The sequence below is a fragment of the Nyctibius grandis genome, chromosome 1 (assembly GCF_013368605.1).
Source record: "Nyctibius grandis isolate bNycGra1 chromosome 1, bNycGra1.pri, whole genome shotgun sequence".
Classification (NCBI taxonomy): Eukaryota; Metazoa; Chordata; class Aves; order Nyctibiiformes; family Nyctibiidae; genus Nyctibius; species Nyctibius grandis.
Window position 1 is genome coordinate 129,090,569 of NC_090658.1, and position 19,218 is coordinate 129,109,786.

The 19,218-nt window shown below is 42.3% G+C and overlaps 1 protein-coding gene across 1 annotated transcript in view; it reads right to left on the bottom strand.

Annotated features, from left to right (window-relative positions):
- Positions 1 to 243: 243 nt before the first annotated feature.
- PKHD1 (PKHD1 ciliary IPT domain containing fibrocystin/polyductin) overlaps positions 244 to 19,218 on the bottom strand; it is a 266,175-nt gene continuing 247,200 nt past the window's right edge. Inside the window, exons 60-65 of the mRNA XM_068405752.1 lie at positions 16,982 to 17,117; positions 15,136 to 15,223; positions 11,469 to 11,576; positions 8,303 to 8,458; positions 6,966 to 7,100; positions 244 to 596 (exon numbers count right to left, since the gene is read on the bottom strand). Of these exons, the coding sequence (XP_068261853.1) occupies positions 244 to 596; positions 6,966 to 7,100; positions 8,303 to 8,458; positions 11,469 to 11,576; positions 15,136 to 15,223; positions 16,982 to 17,117 (976 nt within the window). The remainder of the gene's footprint in view (positions 597 to 6,965; positions 7,101 to 8,302; positions 8,459 to 11,468; positions 11,577 to 15,135; positions 15,224 to 16,981; positions 17,118 to 19,218) is intronic.

Consider the following 19,218-nt stretch of genomic DNA (forward strand, 5'->3'; position numbering starts at 1 on the left):
AGACATTGGAAGGGGCTGCCCAGGGAGGTGGTGGAGTCACCATCTCTGGAGGGGTTTAAGAAAAGACTGGACATGGCACTTAGTGCCATGGTCTAGTTGCCATGGTGGTGTCAGGGCAACGGCTGGACTCGATGATCCCAGAGGTCTCTTCCAACCTGGTTGATTCTGTGATTCTGTGATTCTGTGACTGCAAGCCAGGCAAAGCTTGCTTTGTTGGTGGTCCACCACCTCACATCACTTCTCTTACACCTCTGCTGCTACCACAGCAACATGGTCTCCAACTTCATTCTGAGGTTTAGGCACTCTTTCGGACTTCCCTCTTTCCTCGTTATAGCCAGTTGAAGGCTGGGGGACATCCTTCTGGCTGGAACACCTTGGGACTGTTGGCTGCTGAAGCTCCAGAAAGTCACCAGGAGATATTCCTTCATGTGGCTGGTGGTGACTGTCACTGTTCCTAGCTGAAGAAAAGGTGTCTCTGTTACCTGTCTTGCATTGGACAGTGCTCATCTTTCTCACGGGCTTGGCTTCACAGGGCTGCAGGTTCATCTCCTCCAGTTGTCCTGTGGCATAGCTCACTGCTCCAGTTTCTTCCATATCTGTGAAAGCAAGACTTGTTTGTGCTTTACAATAATTGTAAGTTCCTACATTCATCTTCCTCACCCTTCTATGCCTGTAACTGGCCACAAATTTTAGTTTGACAGAAAAAAAGTTGTTAAAAATGAATAACCTTAAGCTGTTTCCACAAATAAATATATATCAACCAAAACAGCTTGTTTGGTACACTAACAGCTCCTATTCTCCAATAGTTTTCAAATATTTCAATAAATGCTCATTAATAAAGTACACAGAAGACAGCTGGATAATTAGCTATGTATTGTTAAGACTGATAATCATTTTAATACTACATATCTATAAAATACATCAACTATCTATGTATCAGGCTGTAATATAAGGTAAACTTTTGAATCCCACTCAAGCCAGAGCCTGTTACCTGTAATGCTGTTTAAAAAATGCCATGGAAAAAATGCAGAAAAAGCAAAATATCTACTATACATTTTTCATGTGGAAATGACAAATGTTTACATCTTAATGAACCAAATAGTTATCAACCACAGAGGCAGAATCACTTGTAGTATTACAGCAGACGGCTTCTGAGTTGACAGGGTGTGCTATCACTTCAGTGCAAGATTGGCAGCCTGCTTCATTTGGATGCTAAAACCATTTGTAAAGTTCTTGCAATTCTCTCCCTTCCTCCCTGAAAATAAAATGAAACCAGCCCAGACCCAAACCTTTTATACTTGTTCCAAATTCAGAACTGGTCATAGTCCACATACCTCACGTGTTAGTGGACCACACTGGCTTTTGTAATCCATTCTCCAGCATATATTACAGGTCCTTACCACAAATGATCACAGAAAATGTGTTGTTACCACTCATTTTTCATGTTTGTCCTCAAAGTTTAACCTTTAGCAGCCTGTGACATTCAGCCCCATGGTTTCTCAGACCTTCTGTTCAGATTCATTCTCTTCTCCCATTCTATAATTCATTAATTGGAACTCTATTTGCTGGACTGATTTTCCCCTATCTTCATTTGTTTTCTACGATTTCCCTATTTCTTCATGCTTATATTAATTTTTCCTGTTAGGAAGTGCTGCTTTTTATCAACTTGTACACTCATAGCTTTCAATTTCAGTATTGTATTTCTTGGGAATCCACTGGAATCCACTGGAAAGTTGTCAGTAAATTTTCAGTAGTCACACATTTCCATGTGTAAAAGTTTTCCTTCTTAAGGTTGCTTTAACATTAGGCAGTTGGCTGTTTTAAAGTACAAATTACATATATCTCTTGGTTCAATTTTCTTTTTTTATACACATAAATAAAGGGAGCCATAGAAGACAATAAAAAAAGTTTCTATAAACACATTAGCAATAAAAAGAGGGCTAAGAAGAATGAATCCCCATCCTTTATTGGATGCGGGGGGAAACAGTCACAAAGGATGAGGAAAAGGCTGAGGTGCTTAATGCCTTCTTTGCCTCAGTCTTTAGTGGTAAGACGAGTTGTTCTCCAGGTACCCAGCCCGCTGAGCCGGAAGATGGGGATGGGGAGCAGAGAGAATCCCCCATAATCCAAGGCAAAATGGTTAGTGACCTGCTACACCACTTAACACATACAAGTCTATGGGGCCAGATGGGATCCACCCAAGGGTACTGAGAGAGCTGGCAGAAGCGCTCACCAAGCCACTTTCCATCATTTACCAGCACTCCTGGCTAACCGGGGAGGTCCCAGTTGACTGGAAGTTAGCAAAGGTGATACCCATCTACAAGAAGGGCCAGAAGGAGGATCCGGGGAGCTACAGATCTGTCAGTCTGACCTTGGTGCCGGGGAAGGTTATGGATCAGATCAGCTTGAGTGCCATCATGGGGCACGCACAGGACAACCAGGAGATCAGGCCCAGTCAGAATGGGTTTATGAAAGACAGGTCCTGCTTGACTAACCTGATCTCCTTCTATGACAAGGTGACCCGCTTACTGGATGAGGGAAAGGCTGTGGATGTTGTCTACCTGAACTTTAGTAAAGTCTTTGCCACCATTTCCCACAGCATTCTCCTGGAGAAACTCGCTGCTCAGAGCTTGGATGAGCGTATGCTTCACTGGGTAAAAAAACGTCTGGATGACCAGGACCAAAGAGCTGTGGTGAATGGAGTTAAATCCATTTGGTGGCCGGTCACAAGTGGTGTTCCCCAGGGCTCAGTATTGGGGCCACTTCTGTTCAATATCTTTATCAATGGTCTGGATGAGAGGATCGAGTGCACCCTCAGTAAGTTCGCAGATGACACCAAGTTGGGTGGGAATGTTGATCTGCTTGAGGGCAGGAAGGCTCTGCAGAGGAATCTGGAGAGGCTGGATCAAGGGGCTGAGGCCAACTGTATGAGGTTCAACAAGGCCAAGTGTTGAGTCCTGCACTTGGGGCACAACAACCCCATGCAACGCTACAGGCTTGGGGAAGAGTGGCTGGAAAACTGCCTGGTGGAAAAGGACCTGGGGATCTTGATCAACGGCCAGTTGAATATGAGCCAGCAGTGTGCCCAGGTGGCCAACAGCATCCTGGCTCGTATCAGAAATAGTGCGGCCATTAGGGAAGTTATTGTCCCCCTGTACTTGGCACTGGTGAGGCTGCACCTCGAATACTGTGTTCAATTTTGAGGTGCTGGAGCGAGTTCAAAGAAGGGCAATGAAGCTGGTGAAGGGTCTAGAGCACAAGTGTGATGAAGAGTGGCTGAGGGAACTGCGGTTGTTTAGCCTGGAGGAAAGGAGACTCAGGGGAGACCTTATCACTCTCTACAACTACCTGAAAGGACGTTGTAGTGAGGTTGGTGTTGGTCTCTTCTCACAGGTAACAAGTGATAGGATGAGAGGAAACTGCCTCAAGTTGTGCCAGGGGAGGTTTAGATTGAATATCAGGAAAAATTTCTTCACCGAAAGGATTATAAAACATTGGAAAAGGCTGCCCAGGGAAGTGGTGGAGTCACCATCCCTGGAGGGATTTAAAAGACGAGTAGATGTGGTGCTTAGGGACCTGTGTTCCTGTGTGACATGATCTAGGTAATCCTGCTCCGGCAGGGGGATTGGACTAGATGATCTTATGAGGTCCCTTCCAATCCCTAACATTCTGTGATTCTGTGATTAGGGACATGGTTCAGTGGTGGACTTGGCAGTGTTAGGTTAATTGTTGGACTTGATGATTTTAAGGGTCTTTTCCAACATAAATGATTCTGTGATTCTACAAACAGGATGATCAAATCATGACCCCTATAGCAAGGCTTTGTGTTATTTCTTGATCTGTGTTGATGCCCTCTTCATCTTCAAAAGTGCCATTTTCAGCAGTGAAAATAGGTCTTTTCAAATGGGTTTGAATTAATGGAGGAGACTAAAAGTTTTCTGAATATGAGCAGTTTCAAGGATGAAATACTGCCTTGAGATTTATATGAAATATAGTAATCTAAAATACTCTGATTTTTAAAAATTAAATACAAACTATTCAATATCGATAAAGCACATGATTAACTGGATTAAGTACTAGCTAACAGACAGAGTTCAGGCAGTAATTATATATGGGAAATAATTCTCAGAGTTGGGGATGTGTGGCAGTACTAGACACTACCACTGAAATGGAAGATATTGAGTGTTTCCACCAGTGGTTTGGAATTAAAACTAAAGTTGATTCCGATAAAATTTTGTAAGTGGTGGGAAAAATGGCAAACTGGTAGGAAGGAAGAAGGAGGAGTTGATCTGAGCAACCCAGGAGCAAGGGATGTAGACCATGTCTGTAGAGTGGGAGAACCTCTTCAAGGATACAGCAGTGATTTCTGGGCAACGGTGGCCAAGGAGTCCAGGATAAGCATCAATAAGGTATAATACCTGAAGGAACTGGAAATTGAAGCTCAGAAACATAAACTGTTATAGGATACAACTTTTCAATGGTGAACGTGATGAACAACCAGAGTAAACTGCAAAAAGGATACGTTTTTGCAGTTCTATATGTTCCTCCACCTCCAGATGTTGTTCTGTTAGTCAATCGATTAAGTTATTTAATTCAAGAGAGAGATAATTATGTGAAGCTGAGGAGATTTTTTGTTACACCAAGGTCAGACAAGGTAATATCTTAATACCTTCTCCCCTGCAGTGCTGCATATCTATGCACACAGCTTTCTTCCTCATCACCACCCTCAGCTACTTGTTCAGGGAAAACAAACAGGGTCTCTACCTCCATTGAATACCTTGAATGCACCTTGAATACTGTGTCCAGTTCTGGGCCCCGCACTTCAAGAAAGATGTTGAGGTGTTGGAGCGAGTCCAGAGGAGGGCAACCAAGCTGGTGAAGGGTCTAGAGGGTCTGATCTACGAGGAATGGCTGAGGGAGCTGGGGTTGTTTAGCCTGGAGAAGAGGAGGCTCAGAGGTGACTTTATTGAAGTCTACAACTACCTGAAGGGAGGTTGTAGTGAAGTGGGAGTTGGCCTCTTCTCCCAGGCAACTAGCGATAGGACAAGAGGACATAGCCTCAAGCTTCGCCAGGGGAGGTTCAGGTTAGACATTAAGAAGCATTTCTTCTCGGAAGGGGTCATTAGACATTGGAAGGGGCTGCCCAGGGAGGTGGTGGAGTCACCATCTCTAGAGGGGTTTAAGAAAAGACTGGACATGGCACTTAGTGCCATGGTGTAGTTGACATGGTGATGTCAGGGCAACAGTTGGACTCGATCCCAGAGGGCTCTTCCAACCTGATTGATTCTGTGATTCTGTGATTCTGTGATTGGACTTTGCACTGTATAAGCACCCACAGAGAAAAACTCTGCCTTGCAAGACTTACTGTGGTGGTTAATAATAAAGGCTCCGAACATTAATTGCAGTAGAAAGGTGGCATTTCTTATGGGGGGAACAGCTATAAAGCAGAAACTAAACAAAAAGACTGCAGCTTTGATTTCCTCTCTCTCTCTCCAAAACCAACAGCACTTTAAATAAGGGGAAATCAAACATTAGACATTTCCAAGTCATATGTATTTAATTCACTTAAGATATTGTTCTCCTGGTTTAGATTTGAAAATATCGGGGAATCTTTTGTCTTGCAACTATTCCTAAAAGACTTTAAGTGGCTGGATTGCCTTTTTCTGACAAAAAAAAATCTGTCCATGAATTATTTACATGATGGCTCCAATCAACGCTATACCTGTCAGCCTCCCCAGCCAAAATGAAAGTTCACTATGTAAAGGTGCCAAGGGAGAATGGCAGCCTCCCACTGCGAGTTTATAGACAGAACTAAGTCAGCACGCATTATGTGTCAGAGCCGACATCAGACAGAATCAGATCCTTTGATCTCAGACCTCCACAGGAAGCTTAGATCTCAGACAAATTAGATAAAAAATGAATTTATAGCAGATATGTATCCTAAGGCACACAGCTGAACGCTGTGTTTTGGAGGAGTACAGCAAATATCAAAACACATAAACTGCAGAATATCCTCTCTCCTTCTCTCTCTCCCCTTCTGCTTTTGTGATAGATGCTAATTAAAAGGAGATAAAACTCCAGCTCGCCTCTTCCTGCCTCTTATGTAATCCACAGACTTTGGGAAGAAGAAATTCCCAAAACAGAAAATGGGTGGTTCAGCAGGGTTATCTGAATGCCCTTAGATCTGTGCTGTTGGCAGGTGAGACAAAAAAAACCCAAACTACTATAAGAACCTTTCACACTTGCAAAGGGAAGACAGTGCTTTGTGCTGCCAGCCACATGCCCCCGAGGCTGTCTGCTTTTCCGTGACCTCAGAAGTCGTGTTTGATCATCAGATGATGAAAAGACAAGTCTCGAGGAGGTGTGCGGAAGAAGGGTGCTTGTGGCAGGGACTGTCGGGGATAAAGGGGGACTCATATGGGAGTGGGTGGGAATGGAGCTGCTTTGGGGTGCTGGCTTGGACTCACTGCTCAGAAAGCATGGCATGAAAGTCCAATGAGTGGTGGAGGTAATGGAGACCACGCAAATGAGCCCTGAGTGGTTTTTCCTACCTCCAGTGTACCTCGCTGCAGTTCTCCACAGCTTGCAAACTTGTCCAGAGATTTTTGAGCTCTGCACAGTTATCACTGCAGCACTTGGAGACCTCGGCAGGGAGAAGCCTCGTTGCTCCAGGCATGCTGGGCACACTATGGGCATGTGGGTCCCTGCCCTACTCCAAAAACACTAAGTGAAATTATGGACTCATTGAGCATAAGGGGGATTATGCTGCTGCCTTCAGTGGAGCAAGGATTTCACTCAATGTGTATAAAAGAAGATAAAATGACAAATAGAAAAATACCAGGGAGGAGAAGGAGGAGGTTACAAAGTGACAAATCTTGTGAGAAGAACCTATCGAGAGACCTAAACCAACTCTTTTGATGTTTGACTGTTTATAAATTTGAACTATTGTCAAACGGCAGTCTCACCTCCTGCTACAGGCACACCACTTTTATTTTCTCCTTGATTGTAGCAAGGCTGGATGTGAGTTGCACGAAGCTGTGCTTGTTTCTGTGCTCCCCTGATGCTGGCCTGTGATACATCAGCCCGTTCAGTCCTCGTTTCTGTAATGAAGCATACAGTTGCATCACTCTCAATCCATCCTCAGCTCAGCAGCAATTATTAATTCCAGCAACAATATATTGCTGGTGAATTAACAAGTAATCTAGAACTGTTCCCTCTGCCCGAAAGCAGAGAGAGTTGTTTTATGTTCATGCCATCTTGTGTTTTGCCATTAGGGATCCCACCTGTTCTCTTCAGTAGAAGCCTTCCTCACGTTGTCACCATGTTCAGTAACACTAGAAATCCAGACCTTATTGCAGCTAGTGCTCATGGTGCAGTTTAGGAGAAAGACCTTTTAGCCTGTGTTTGCCAAGTTACTTGAGAGCAAAAGTTTGGAGAAACTAATGAGAAGGTCTTGAAACTACTGGGAGATGTCTTATCAACGGGGATTTGCATTTACTCCTCCACTATGAGTTACTTATACGTTTGGCTAGGTCCCAGCTTCAGTTAGTATATCCAAAAGGCCAAGTTATTGGTAAATTTCAACATATCCAGAAGTTTAAGGTGGCTGTTTGGCAGTCAAGCTACCAGTTATATCGCATCCTTTTATCTTCAGTTCTTCTCTAATGCAAATAGCTTTATGCCTTCTGCAGTGGGAAAGTGTCCCTGAGGTAGCTATATTTGTTTTAAGGTCAATGCTAAAAGGAAAGTAACCTTAAGGTAAATCAGTAGAGGTATGGATTTGTTTGGAGGAGAACTCCAGGGAAGCTGTAGCCCTCCCATAGCACTTTGACTCGTATGATGCTGATAGTGTGATATGGGATGTGAGCATGGCTGTGTCGCTGCCTCTGTGGCATTCACACTGCAGCTCTCTCTGGTCCTTGGTCAGCACCAAGGCTTTGTAAACACAACCACAGCAATATTTTCCTATGTCACTCTTCATCAGGAAAATTCAGTGGCTGAATGGATCATTGAAGTCATAGCAAATATTTCCTTTGTTTCTCAATTCCTTGTCTGCACTGTAGAAATATGATTTTCATTATGTTTCACATACAGTTAAAATTTTTTCTAGCTAGGACTCAGGCATCTGTTATAGGCACAGAACTCTATAACCCTCAAACTACAAACTATACTGCTAATTACTGAACTTCTCGGAGCTTTCTCTGAATGCCATTGTCTGAATCCTGTTGTGGCCACTCTGGAGATTTGTTAAATAAAATAGGGAGTCTGCAAGTACACACTTTAGTGGGTATTTCCGACTTACTGTTGCTTTTGCTTTTCTTGAACCAGCAGAATGCAAGAGCAAGGATGAATGCAGATGCTGCTGAACTCAGTATGACAACAAGGATCATGCTGGCCTTCACTCCCACGGGGACAGGGAAGATGGTAAACGGCTGAGATAGCGCAGTAAACTCAGCTCCTGAGAATTTAAAGCAGAGTTTATTACAAAAGTAAGAACACTGGTTTCACAGCTAAAACACCAGGTTACAGCCTTTCAACAGTGATGCTGCTGTTAAAAAAGCATGCAGGAACAGCTCGTAAGTCCCTCTATCTCCAGATCCAACATTAGCCAACAATATTTATTTAGGACTGAATACCAGGGCAAACCAAATATATAACAATACCTCTCCAATGTAAGTTTCAAGCTTTCAGTGCTTCCCAAAGCCGAAGCAGCCTCTTTGTATTTAATAATCCTTAATATTTCTTCCATGAATATGTCTAGCTGACTACCAAACCCAGAAAATACTTTCACAAAGTATCTATTTCTGAGGCCAAACAGATCAGGACCAGACAAAAACCATGCACATTCTGCCTAGCAAGACAGAGAAACTGGTTCCGACAAGAAAGGTGCTTGCTAAATCTTACACATTTTTTACAGGCTATACCGGATTCATATCAGTGTAAGTTATGGGGAATCTAGAAACATTCACTATCATTAAGCTTAAGTCCATGATGCAGAAAACTCCCAGTGAACTTGTTAATATTTTCCACCATGTCAATAATGAGCATTATAAATAAAAAATGTCAGTGTCCTTGCTGTTAGCATGGTAAATATTTAATCTCTTGACGCACATAAGTTTGGGACCACAGATCCTACAGTTTTCTGTAAATGAAGTCAGAATCAAGCCAGCCATTACTCGTAGTTTCTGTGGTCAAGAGTTTGTTGGGCCTCAGCATCTGAGCTTCAAGGACTGGAAGAAGCCTAATACTGACATCTTAAAAATCAGAAATATAGAGAGGTTTTGTTTCCCTGGAGCACTTCCAAAATGCATTTTGAATGGAGATGTGTCTGGGAAGGACTGGAGTTTGACAAAACTGGCCCTGGTACTCTCTACAGACCAATTTGAAGGACGTGGATTAGTGTATCTAGTCATTACCTATCTTACTACTTACTTGACTCATTATCAGTCCTAACTCTGCAATTCTAATCATTTTGACAGATGGATATTCCTTTTACTTGGTTGAATTCCACTTTTAATAAAAATCTAAAAGCCTTTCTTCATCAATTCATTTAAAAAATCAGAAACACTGTCAGATGGAGGCTTGGAGACTAGGGTAAGTAGATGTAAAGTACTTTTATTTGAAACTAATTAGACTTGTGTCAACATTGTCCACCTGAACAAAGCAGACCTTCATCAGAACGGTGTGGGAAGCATATTCCAATTGGGAAAAAAATTGCCTGCATGTACAAACACATATGAGCTCCAGCTGAGGGGAGAGAAGTCATCTCACATGTATCAAGGACTCTACACAGACAGGTGCTTTGCACTACTCTAATAGTTTGTGAGTAGGCTGCTCTTGGTTTAAATGAAAAGTAGATGGATCAAGCCCATTGGGATCCATATCAGTCAAGGGAATATTACTGTAAAGCAAGGAGAAAGACTATGCAGAAGTGCTATGAATAGTCTATTCTCCCCAGGAACTACCACTAAAGCACTTGAGATTATTGCATTCAACCTCAGCTGCATCTTCTGAATTGTCTCCAAATCACAAAATATGCCAGGGTACACACAGACATCTGGTCGTGAAAATGTATCCCACGCATCTAGTATTTGTTTGTTTGAATTTTGTTTGTTTATCTCAACCAATAAGCAAATATCTTCAGTAAGAGTCTGGCAGTATAAAAGCCTTTATTCTGTCTCCAGCATGGTTCCCAATTACAAACGAGCAAAGGGGATTGCTTCTTTGGTGTGTACTTTTGTAATGCATATTAAAAGTGTACAATACTCTGATTTATGCTGGTGATACCTACACAGATGCATCATCTGTCCGCATTGCTAGCTGCAAACATCTCTTTGCAACACCCTGACGGGCTAAATGTGTCATAAAGGGATCTGCATTTGACCTTTGTTTGGAGGAAAGAAGATGTTGTGACTCCCCTGAAGTAGCTTCAAAATACATTTCTTTGAGCTGTACTATCCGCTAAAGAGTTGGATCCTGTGAGGTGCTGACTTTCCATCTGCTCTCACTGAAGTGAAGGCAATGGGAGCTGTGGGTGTTCGGCAGCGTACACCCTCAAAATAGACACATGCCCCCCGTTTAAAGACTCACCTCCAAGTACTCCCTGCACCCCGGTTCTCCCTTTGCAAAGCCATGGGCAGCACTCAATGTGGATTAGCCACTTGTGACTAGGAGGATCAAAGGTCTCTCATTAAAAAAAAAACCTGGATCTTCATTTAATCCCAGGATAGGAAGAGATTTCTTGGGTTATATATCCAGATAAGATACTGAGGCTTTTACAAGCCAGAGTTTATGTGATGCCTTATCCCCAAAGATGCCGACATCCCCCTCAGCTGGTGTTTCTAAGAAGGCATAAGCACAGCTGCCACTTCACCATTACTGGGTTGCTCAGAGGCCTCATGTGAGCTGCATGATCCTGGAGGTCCCAACGTCACCTCTGTAAACTGTTAGGGATACCCCTAGCAGAGCCCAGTCCTGGAGGCATGCTCTGAGTGTGTGTAACCTGTTGCACCCATAAAGATGGCCAGGTGCAGATAAACAGCCAGTGAAAGGCACAACTAAAACAACTGGGAGCATACGTGCAAAATTACTGAACACAAACAGGAAAAAAAGAGGGAATGAGAAGACTCGGTTTATAGGAAAATGTTTGCTCTGGTGGCTTAGCTGACCTGATTCCTGCAAGGGATTCATAGCTAGGAAATCCAGGAAGAAAGAGATCTCTTTCTCTGCTTCTCTCTACTAACTCATCTTGATTTTGGGGATCTTGCATGAATAGCACAGGAATCACTGAGCTCTCTTGCTGCCTGGGTAATGCCAACTTGGACACATAACAGAAGCCAGGCTATTTAGAGGTTTGGCATTGTTCCACTCATTCAAAGCTTAACTCCCTTTTTTACAAATCCAGACCACCTGTGAAGGGGTTTGAGTTCAGTTACCAAATCAAAAAACATGCAGAAAATGGAGCTTACCTGGAGGTGATGTGACAGTGAACACAAGTTTCCAGTTTGTGCCTGAACTGGAGACAGCCAAGCTGGAAAAGCTGGCACATCCATCTATGACCTGCACTTGGGTGAGCCCTGCAGAGTAATAAGAAACTGCATTACAATTAACAGCATCCAGATAAGTACCACCTAAGGCCCTCAGAGAGTCCTTGTGACTTTAAGGGAACTTCAGAAAGCTTAAACTCAGTGTCCTTCCCAACCATAAACTTTTTGTCTGATCCCAGAAATCTCACATAGGTCAGATCTTCAGACTTGGACACGAAATTCCTGATGGAGTGGAGAACCTTAGCTTTTGAATCTTGGTTCCTTGAGCTCATTGTGAAATGGCATTTACTGTACATATCTATATTGTGGGGGTGTAACATGAATACAGATGTTAAGGGGATCAAGCAAAGGTAATGGTAGCTATATAGATGCACTAGAAAGTTCCAGATGCTCATCTTTTTTATTTAACTCATGTTGAGTTGACAAAGTATGTCACCAAGGTTAGGAGAGTATTAGTAAAAGACTGAGTATTTTCTGTCCTAAAGGGATGGTCTCAAGGAGCCAGCCACTGCAGCTAAGGGAAAAGAGCTGACTGTTTTAACTCTTTTCTGATTTGTAAGTGTTTCACCCCATCACTTGGGCATGTTACCTCCTGTCCTACTTTTAAATTGTTTTGAACTTTTCTCCAACCCTCTCAGACACTTCAAAAGGGTTTTGGCCATGAAAAATATCTGTGGTGACTGCCCTGTGATTGTACAGGAGTCACTTGCAGCTAGAAACCTGGCAGGAGAAAGCTCCATGGGGAGCATTAAAATGAAACCTGGGAGAACCTGTTTCTCCATCACTTTACCTCTTGTTCTAAGCTATCAGGGAATGCATTCTGACCCAACATTTACACTTGCCATGGCTTTTATTTTTGTAGGCTCTTTTTAAAAGTTATAATTTACTTTGCAACTGGATCTCCATTTTATTGTGTGTATCTTTGAGCACCAGCCAAGTCCCGGCCTTTGAGCAATGCTGACCAGGTCTGGGCTTCATTCGGGGTCTTGGAGTGAGAGGGGTAAAATCCTAAAGACTGACAAATTTCAAAATGTTGGTTCAGGTGGGGGTGAGAAGTCAGCACTTCCTTAGGATGCTGGACTTGCTCCAGTGATCACAAACCCAGACTTTTGCCTGCTCAAAGACAACATGTAATAACTATTTGCTTTATGAAGCAGGTGGCTTGACATTTAATTGCTGTTAAGCAGCACAGGTGAAGGTACATGAAGTCTGAATGTGAGGAGGACATTTATATTCTGCCATCCCCGTGGCCAGGATATCGAACAAAGTGGTGAAGTAGCAAACATCTTTGTGAGATGTCTTGCAATCACAAATGCATAGGAGTGTTCAGCACGTGGGGAAAAGGCTTTTGATGGTAGGCCAGACTGCAGGACAATTTCTCTCTGTTTTTATCCCATTTTTTGTGCCTACACATATATGATACAAACAGTGCCAGGATCTGTTCTTTGGCACTGAAGAACTGGTACGCTCTGGCCAAACATCTTAAATGCTGCAGCCTCCAAACAGAGATGCTGCAATGCAAACTGCCTAGTGAGATTACTTCCTTGCTGTGCTGACTTCTGAACCATGGCCAGAACTGCCTGAGACAAGGTCCTGGGCAAAACCATGCCACATTTTAATGATCTAGCAACAGAAATTATAATGTTTCCCCTCTCCGTGATCTGGTACTATTTAATTTACTAATATCGCAGTTAGTTTTGACTACATATGTGGTTTTCTGTTTTTGTACAGCATCTAGCACACCAAACCCCCAATTTCACTGTGAGTCTCCAAGACCAGCTGTGATAAATAGGCAGTAATTTATACTGTGAATAGACCTGGTGGCGATGTGGGAATCTAGATTGCTCTAATTGCTCCAGCCTGATCCTGGTTCATCTATTTATCTATTACGCATATGATCCTCCTTATGACAGTATCTGCCCAGACTACCAAAACTTTTCTTGGCTCTGACACTCACTGTAACACTGCATCTATAGAGGGTCTTGTCAGCTGCGTTCAAATAGTTTATAATTGCCATTTCTAGTCAATGATGAAGCCTGGAGTACAGTACTGTACTTCTCAACAGAGACTACTCAGCTTTCGGGCACATATGCTTCAAAGCTCAGAATATTACAGATATATATGGGAGTCTTCACAAAGATCTCTCAGGCAAGCTGGTATTTAACGTAGAAGCAAGCTAATTTGGAGCTAAACTACTTTCCGTGAGGCAGTTTGGCTGCTGTCAGATGAAGCAGCCTCAGTGTGCTAGACGGGACTCATTTCGATTAAATGCTGCTTTCATATGCTTCAAAAGACGAGTGCAATAAGGACGTTTGTCAAAGGAAAAACTGCAGCAAACTACTACATGCAGAACATCTGTACTACGCAATTCTTTCTTTGCTGGAGTTTATTGACTATTAATTTGATGCATGTATCTTTTAAAGAATGTGAAGTGCATTTCTCTTCAGTGACTTTTCTTTCTTTTTTCCCCTCTTTTTCTCCTTCTTCTCTTTCTTATTTTTATTTTTTCCTCTTTATTTCTTCTCTTTCTTTTACGTCTTTTTGTCTTCTCTTTCTTTTCCCTTCCTTGACTCCTTCCTTTCTTCCTTCCCTCCTGCCTTTCTTCCTTCCTCTTTTCCTTTCTCCCATTGTTAGCCAGTACCTGATCCAATAATCTGAAAACGCATGAAAACCAGCAGAAAATACCAATGGATTTTTCTAACCTGTAAACCTGGAACTATGATGAGATAGGAAGAATTTCTAATTGACAGAAACACGGACTGAAAGGGTGAGAAGCTCTGACCTACAGCATGAGTGCCACTTATCTTCTCCAAACGTGAACTTTTCAAGTCAAAGCTAACACACAAATGGCTTTGCTGCAAACAAAATACCTGTAATAGGAAACCTCACTTTTCAACATGTGCACTGTTTGCTTACATTGCAAGATTTTAGCAACAAAAATTAGCAGACTTTATAATCAATATCATTTCCACTTTCTAGTTTACAAGCAGATGATCATCCACAGGTTTTTGGTTCAGCATTGTACTTAAACAAGGTTGTATATCTAAGCATGTTCATAGCCTCAATAATCTCAAGGCAAATACTCACATGGTTATGGTTTCAGGTCTTTTGATAAATGAGGACCAGAAGGGAAACATTTAGACCCCTCGTGAATAAATATTTTCATGTTAAAGTGTGCTAATTACAAACAACAGGCAGTTTTTTCTGTCTGTATTTGGCCAGATCCTTTGCAGGGACAAACAGGTTGTCATTGACTCTGAGGAACTTGCCCCAATTAACTTCAGATTAAAATCAAGTATTAGGATTTCTAGTTCTTCATTCTTTTCTTTTTTGATCTAAGATATGTCTTTTCAAGATAAACTACTGAATATACTCCCTTTAAGCTGTCAGAGCATGAAAATACTTTCTATAAGCTTCTATTTTTCTAGCATATGACTGGGCAGTTGACCAAACTCCTGCTGCAACCTTCTTTTTTTCAGTCCAAAGACTAGTTTTCAAATCCAGTATTTCTCAGGGAGAGCTAAATTATCACCATCATTCTGCATAGCTGCTTTGCCATAACCCTTGCTATAAGAAAACATATCCAAACCTTTTAGCGCAGCCTCGGAGGAGCCCTTGAGGTGAGCTGATACAACCCAGGGTTCTGAGGGAGGTCCCAGTTTGTCAACTCTTTGACCCTGGGAGCAAGAACAAAAGAGAAGAATTACGTCTTGTCTCCTCAACAAGAGGAAAGAAAGTTTTGATGGTTTTAACAATTGTAATAATTTTTTAATGACAGTTATATAAATAAAGGCAGTTTGCATCTACATGTCACATGTTACAAATGTCACAAAGCTCACCGTAACTTTTTAAGATGAGCTTAAGCTCAGAGGAACCAGTTTTGGCAACTTCAGGTCTGTTTCAATAAAGTCTGGCAAGGTTTCCCGCTTCACTTGGAGCATGTAGGGTCACATTCACATCACCTATGAGAAGCAGCTTATTTTGACATTGTGACTTCTATGACATCTAAGTTCACAGAATCACAGCATGGTTGAGGTTGGAAGGGGCGTCTGGAAGTCATTTGGTCCAACCCTCTGCTGAAGCAGGACCACGTAGAAGCGGTTGCCCAGGACTGTGTCCAGATGGCTTTTGAATATGTCCAAGGGTGATGACTCCACAAGTTCAAGGAAACTGAGCAGATTCAGTCTGTCTGTTTAGTCAGGCTGAAGATTTAAGTTCCTCATACATTCAGTGAAGGAAACTAATCTTTATGCCAAAATTATCCAGCCATAATAGATGATCAGGATCTAGATCCCATAGTCTAAGCATATATAAAAATATTAGCTTTCAGTTTTTTTATTTTTTGAGGGAGCTACTGATTCTCAAGTCTAGTAGAAAACCGGAAACATGGCTGAAGAAGGCTATGAAACTCAAGAGAAGACTCAATTGCCTAGATGTAAGTTTTGTGTCATTTCAGGTAGCCAACAATGTTTGACAGCCAGCAGAGCTGGCTTGTAGAAAGGTCTTACCTTTCTACAGGAGCTGGAGGCCAAATAGCGTATTCCACAGCCTACAACGCAGCAAGATGCCTATGTGTAGGGAACCTCGAAGTTGTAAAATTAGTCTCATGACTAATGGATATACAGTGCTGGTTTTATTGTAAAGTAACTTTGCATCCAGAAATACTGTCCACAAAGCTGTCCAAGCTTGGATTTGACACCATGCTTCAGGGTTACCACTGTAAAAATATTTCACCTGGGGCTAGTTATTCTGTGGCTATACTTTTGCCTGTCCAGCAAAATGGGAATGATTCCGTAATAAAAAATCGTTGGAAAACAGGGAAGAGGACATGAAAATATAAAGGAAATAGAAACATAGCACGAATCCATGCTACTCAGATTTCACCTGACTTTGGGACTGAACCTAGTCCAACAACCCACCAACATCTAAGGACTCATTGGACCTAGTGTACTGCTTCCAAGACTTGTGTTAGTACCTCTGGCAGTGCTAAATCACATCACATAGAAGTCCAAGCTTGTTTTAAACATGGTGATCTCTACACAGCACTGCTCTGCATGGTGTGGACTTGCTTGGGCAGATCAGGATAGTCCATTATACCTGATATTGCCAGTCTTCATGATTGTGTTGCTGTTCCCAGATTCATCAATGATATCCTCTAAGCTTTAGGAGCAGAGATCAGAAAACTGTATGCAACCATTTCTACAGCACAAATCTAACACTTGCAGGAAAAAGCTGAAAATCGTGAATAGAGTCCATCCTGGAAGATGTTCCCAGAATGCCAATGACTGCTTATTTATAGAGCTATCCTTGGCATATTTATTTATAGACCTGTCTTATGCCATATTTAGGTCTGTCTCTAGCTTTTGGATTGCTTGAAAATGTCAAAATCATGCAGAATTAATACAAACATCCATCCGCAGAGAGGCAAATCCTACCTTCTTGTCCAGGAAAATGATTTTTGGCTGTACAGGAAGCAGCTTCTCAATTTCTCCATCTGAGGGCTGCACCTGAACAGAGATGTTATAAGGTCTCACATACAAGCATGTCTCTGGATGTTGTCTACTTCCATTTCTTTCACATACAAAGGAATGTAAAAAAAAAAAAGAATCAGAAAATTAATGGTAAGAGAACACCGAATGCTAGTCCCAGAGGTAACTCACATCTTACCTAGGAACAACGTGTTACTTTCTGTTTGCAGGATTTTCTACCTTAGTGGCGCAGGTGGCAATACTTAGTGTCTGTTACGAATAGGAAGGAGCACTATACCAAATGACTACTAATTTAGCTTATCATGGCACTTTGATTCCTTGGGTGAGAGCAGTAAGTATGGAGATATGAAACAGACATCACTTCCAAGCAGACAGCAGCACTGAAGTAATGAAAAATCCTTTTGTTTTAAGCCCCAGTTTACAAAAGTGAGAAATGGACAAAATAAATTATTTCCCCGGTATCACATTGGAAGTATGTGGCAGAGACAGTGATTTTATGGATTCATAAACCCAATACCTTAGCTCTAAAGTCTTCATTGCAGTGCACTGATAACAGTGGAGGCTGCAAACGCTTCCTGTCCAGCAGAAAGATTTCCAAGGAACACCTTTGAGCTCTTCTAAAAACAACGTGTCAGTTCCTCTACACAAGCACAGCACTTGCAGGGCTCTACTGCATTTCTTTATCCTGCCATACCTGTGTTCTTATCCTTCATTTTCTGCCAAGTCTGCATACCAAAATATAGTGGCATACAGACACCCCTTTGAAAGACATTATTTTTCCCAAGACTGAAATTTAAATTAGAGCATCCCAGGAGAGGGCTTCTGCATTTGAATAAAGAATCAGCACTTTATTCTGAACCTGTATAATTTCATTCCTTCTCCCGGTGCTTTGTGTCATTTAGTATCTCATATATATATAATTTATATATATATAATCCCCTTTAATCTGCAATTGCAGTGAAGTGGCTGGGGGTTTGGTATTGTCTTGAAATGAAAGTAGAAAAGCTATTCATTCATCTCCAGTGTTTGCTTAAAGGTGTTTACAAACACAAGATATATAGAGCATAAGTTTCCTTTGGTTTAACTCCTTTGGTTTGGGTTTTGTTTGTGTTTGGTTTCCCCCTCCAGAGTGTTACTATGCATTACAAAACAGAAATTCTTTATACTGCAGCTGATGGGAAATACTGGTCTGAACCACAGACACTGGGAAGACCAAGTAAAGGTTTAAGGACACCTGCAGTCCAAGAGCTGGCTCAAGGATTTAAACAAAAAGTTTCAGTTCTTATCTTGGTTCTTTTTCTTTTTTGTCAGTGGGAAGGTCCAAAAGGCAGTGATATATTTGAAATTCATGTCAAAGGCACCAATGGCTTCATGAATGCTCTTATCCACCTCCTGCCATACACGTGCATTCAGCACTGTGACTGAAACTCACTGCAGGAACAACACACCAAGCCACTCCTGTTTTCATGGCGGCAGAGATCTGCACTCTCTGTGAGCTCTCTGGCTCCAGCTGAGTTCAGACAAGTTTAGGTGAATCTTAGCATGGCTTCTGTAAGCCAAAAAAATATTTTTTTCTCTCTCCAGCTTCTTTAAAACTGCCAAAAACCAGGAAAAACATTGGCATGAAATGCCCTGCCTCCTCACCCCAAGCCCTACATGGTAAAACTGTACTCATCTCACACTTAAAGGAAGCCTGATGCAAAACGGGGTTGTAGGAAGCAGACGTTCCTTCTCCCTAGGGTGAGTAACAGCAAAGAAAACAAAACAAAACAAAAATACACATGCGTGCTTAAAAATTAATGCCTGTTTGCAGGTGATTTGAATCCAGCTAACAGAGCACAGAACACGGGGTGTATATCCCAGAGAGTCCAACCTGACTCTCGCTGTGAGGGAGCCCCTGCCTTAGGGTGGAACTCTGCACACAGCGAGTTACATTCCTCTGAGTGACTGTCAGCGTGGAGGAGGAGGAGAGAGGAGCAGCCTGCTGCTCCTCTGGTGATTTGTGCTGGAAGGAAAATAGGGGTTCCTGGTATAGCTTTGCAGCTGAGAGGTGGGGATGGACAAGTGTGCCTGTAGCCTAGCAAAGACTGGAGCGAGGATACCTGCCTTCCTCCTGATGGGTGTGGAGAGCATGCTGTTTTGTCACTACCCTGAAGTCTCATGCTGAGAAGGAGCAGGCTGGT